The 4,413-nt window shown below is 38.7% G+C and overlaps 1 protein-coding gene across 5 annotated transcripts in view; it reads left to right on the top strand.

Annotated features, from left to right (window-relative positions):
- The window catches only part of LOC102678081 (protein tincar), a 51,112-nt gene that overhangs the window by 39,930 nt on the left and 6,769 nt on the right, over window positions 1–4,413 (top strand). For all 5 annotated transcript variants that reach the window (XM_031512561.1, XM_031512562.1, XM_031512565.1 and 2 more), the window contains 5 exons: window positions 166–297; window positions 1,616–2,464; window positions 2,535–2,722; window positions 2,816–3,015; window positions 3,126–3,628. In XM_031512561.1, the coding sequence (XP_031368421.1) occupies window positions 166–297; window positions 1,616–2,464; window positions 2,535–2,722; window positions 2,816–3,015; window positions 3,126–3,628 (1,872 nt within the window). The remainder of the gene's footprint in view (window positions 1–165; window positions 298–1,615; window positions 2,465–2,534; window positions 2,723–2,815; window positions 3,016–3,125; window positions 3,629–4,413) is intronic.

The raw sequence follows: 4,413 nt of genomic DNA, 5'->3' as shown, positions 1-4,413 counted from the left end.
CTGTTCTTTATTTTCCTTTTTTTTTTTCTTTTTTTTTTTTAAAGCTTTCATTTCCTTTCGCGTTGAAAAATGTCACGGCGCGAGGAGGGAAGGGAGAAGGGGAGGGGGACTGTTTACTCGAGGACAATCATAACGTACACGACACGATTCGTGGTGAATTCGCAGGTTTGGCGAACAATTTATGGCGACACGGGGGTCCCACAGCCGCTTTCGTACACCTTTGTACAGCCATGTGCTTCCTCCTACCCTCGCTTCTCATGGAGGCTAGGCTGATACACGCTGGATTTTTGCCAAAAGGTAATATGATCAACATCCATTTCGTTCGACATTTTATTTTATTTGATAATTTACGGAGAGATATACAAATATCTATATAGTTTTTTTCAGCAATAAATTCACTTTTCAAATTTTCTTATGAAAAGTTATTCGAAATTTAATATTAAATAACAATGTTAATAATTTGTACAAACTTTTTTTTTTCAAAATTTTAATTCAAAACGACCTATTTACCTGTTTGCAGTTCATTTTTAAAACGAAATATATCGATAATATAGTGTGATAAATTGTGAGATTTATGAGTTGAGTACGAAGCTGAGTGGATGGTATTCTGGTATCATCGCGTATGGCAATTCGAAACAATTTCCTTTCCTAAAATCATCCGCCGGGCGTATCATCATTCCAACTCGTTAAGAAAATTTCGATCGAATCGATGATGGTAATCGATCGCGTTTCGGATTCAGATCGGTATCGTTATGGGGTAAAATGACTCGCGCGCATGGAGAAAAGGGGCGGTTGGAATGTAACGGGGCAACCTCGTCCTGACTACGTTCTGGTTCGTGTATTGATCGGCCAGGTGTGTGTATACAGCTAGCTACAGGATTTCTCCTTCTACCTTGGACAACTTAACCGTTTATCATCTCGTTCCCTCCAACGAGTAACCCTATTCCTCAATACGGTTGCCTCTCAGATTCCGAGACTCGATGGCTTTTCGCTTTCATTTTTACTTCCTTTTACTCGCTTCCCCTTTTCGATCCTCTCCTTCCCCCTCCCTCTTTTTTCTTTTTTAATATCCTTATCGAGAAACAACTACTTCACGGAATGATTTCATTGTATTAATGGAAAATATCCGATTAAACGATTTTATTATTTTAAACGAATAAAGTTTATATATGAGTAGAAATTAATTTGATTCGTCACAATTATTGTTATACTTGTACATCTCTCCAAATATCTCTTCCTTTATAAATGTATAATAACTTTACGGAGTGATTTCATTGTAATAAATGAAAATATCCGATTAAACGATCGGATTTTATTATTTTAAACGAATAAAATTTATAAAAATAGCGAGTAGAAATTAATTGATTCTGTCGTGACAATTATTATTATTATGTGTAGAACATCTCTCCAAACATCTCTTCTCCCTTCTTTTTCCCTTTCCCTGTATAATAACTTTACATTTTTACGAAAGTCGTTCGTGCATTCGATCAACAACGCTCGTCAACTTGTGAACAGATCCCGCGTAAACTGCGTGCTCGTCCATCGAATCGATTCAGATGATCAAACACGATTAATCGTATTTACTCAAAACTTTCGTATGTTTTATATTTTCCAGAAACGATATGGCGTACGGATCTGGATTGGCTGGTGACTCATCGCGATCGGTTGGTCGTGTCGAGCTTCATGAATCCGACCGTAAATCTTAGCATCTTAACCGGTTTCATAACGCCCCAACCTTTCGTCACTTTAATACCCGACGATGAATCGACCGATAATGCAGGGAACGATATTACCACTGTGAAATCAGAATTGATCGATCTTATCAATAAATCGATCGCGGTCGAATCTCGACACCAGGAGACTACAAGGTATAACGGGTTATTTCGAGCGGCGAGTAACGGTCTAGCAACATCTGATACTCGAGTTCCGAGTACCACTTCCGCCCTACCTGCCAAAGGAGCTACAACTACTCCCTCGACGCAAGAAATCATTATCGATGCACCGAAAACACCGTCCACGATTTTGAACTCGACGATGCCCGCCAATGGCAATGCATCGTCGATTACGACGACGACGACGAGGACGACGAGTACGGGCGCGGCAACGACAACAACGATGACGACAACGTTGACAACGACGAGAACGGCGGAGATGGGAAAAGTAACTACTGCTGCTGCCGCGACTACCGCCGTGGCAGCATCGACGCTCGCGTCCATTTTTCCTTCGACGATCAACCCGATGAAGTATGGAAATACTGTTAGGCGACCAGTCACTACCAAAACGATCGTTAAAAGTAACAGTTTAAAGAGCAAGTCGAAAACGAAAAACGTAGGAAGAAATTCGACGACGGTCAGACCGAAGACTATCTCTGTTGGAAATATGACCGCGCAGAGCATGTCGTTAACGATGAACAGTTTGGCTGATTTGGATCATCCGGAAAAGTTGAATCTTGAATTACAATCAGGTATGATAATTTTTTCTTCACTTCTCTCTAATTCTACTCGTTACATCTCATAACGATTATTCTTCTATAGCCGAATCGTACGGACCTATCACTCTCGAGTATTTGAATTACGCAGTCGCTCTTGGCGTATATTCCGTGAGGTATCCGGCGGTTTTTTGGTCGTGCAATAAACCGTTGGCCACAATTTTTAGCTTCCAGTTAATCGTCAATTCCGCCCAGAGCTTATTGGCCTACGTTGGAATGTCCGTTCTTTACAAGGCGAGTAACCTAACCTGCTATATATACATTTCGTATCTTACGTTCTGTCATTTCGTCCGTTAAATTAAGATATCTGTTTTAATCTGTTTTCAGGTCCAAGTAATGGGGCCTTTGAAGGTGCTACCAGTTCTTCGCCAACAGTATCGTACGATATCGACCACAAGCAGCATATCGACCATTTTCGGGGATTCGTACTTTTTGCTGAATCCACACGTTACGCTCGTTCTGTTTGCTCTCTCTTCCCTCTTGGTGCTTTGCTCAAGCATGGTGATGTATTTCTACGCTTACGGCAGGTAAGTTCCCTTCTTCCGTTTTCTTTCCGTTCCGTTCACTTGCGTTCTTTATCGTCCGCAAAATGAAACAAAGCATGTAACCATTCCATCCGTTTCATTATATAACACAGATTCACAGCGTTTCTAAATCACGAACGTGAGCGTCGAATCATCTTGTCAAAGGAGAATCGAAACGGAAACGGTTGGATATACTTTATCCATTGCACCGCTTTATGCGTGTTCCTTGCAATCGCGATATGCAGCGCGCCGTTGCTCTACGACTACAGTGTCGTGTACCGTGGCAGCCTGGACGGTGCAATTTTAGCATGTCTTGTCGCCACCGTCCTGCATCTTTTCCTGTGGCTGGTTTTATGGATATTTCTCACGATAAAGCAACGCTGGACGTTCAAATTGCGAGTGACTATCGGTCGTGCAACCGTTAGATCGGCAAGATCGGTGAAGCTCGTGACCGACGTGGATCTGTTATCGGCCAGGGACGATGAAGACGGAACCAATGCGCCATTGCTGGTTGTCGGTAACGGCAGAACGTACACTATTGCCGACGCTTCACCGAAAAAGGCTATCATGAGCGTGATACAAAAGGCAGCTATCGAAAGGAAAGCGCGAGCTCAAGGTAAAATATACAAATGAACGAGATTTAAGATTTATTTTAAAATTAGTTTAAAACTAACGCGATTTTTTAACCATCTCGTGGCTACGTAACAAACATTTCCAATCAAAATTTATCCATCTTAATGTTTTCTACGACATAACCTATATAAATATAGCTTCATCTAAAAGATTCAAAGTGACTTGAAACAGATAAATTTTCTACAATGTTTTCTACGATATAATCTATATAAATATAGCTTCATGTAAAAGATTTGAAACAAAGTGATTCGAAACAGATAAATTTTCTACAATATGTTTTCTACAACATAACCTATCATCTAAAAGATTCGAAACAAATAAATTTTGTATAATATGTTTTTTATATATAACCTATATAAATATAGCTTCATCTAAAAGATTCAAAGTGACTTGAAACAGATAAATTTTCTACAATGTTTTCTACGATATAATCTATATAAATATAGCTTCATATAAAAGATTTGAAACAAAGTTATTCGAAACAGGTAAATTTTGTATAATATGTTTTTTACGATATAATCTATATAAATATAGCTTCATGTAAAAGATTTAAAGTGACTCGAAACAGATAAATTTTCTACAATGTTTTCTACGATATAATCTATATAAATATAGCTTCATATAAAAGATTTGAAACAAAGTTATTCGAAACAGGTAAATTTTGTATAATATGTTTTTTACGATATAATCTATATAAATATAGCTTCATGTAAAAGATTTAAAGTGACTCGAAACAGATAAATTTTCTACAATGTTTTCTACGATATG

Source organism: Apis dorsata, unplaced genomic scaffold (assembly GCF_000469605.1).
Source record: "Apis dorsata unplaced genomic scaffold, Apis dorsata 1.3 scaffold_470, whole genome shotgun sequence".
Taxonomy (NCBI): domain Eukaryota; kingdom Metazoa; phylum Arthropoda; class Insecta; order Hymenoptera; family Apidae; genus Apis; species Apis dorsata.
The sequence above is the reverse complement of the archived record's forward strand: the minus strand, read 5'-3'. Positions and strand labels throughout refer to the sequence as shown.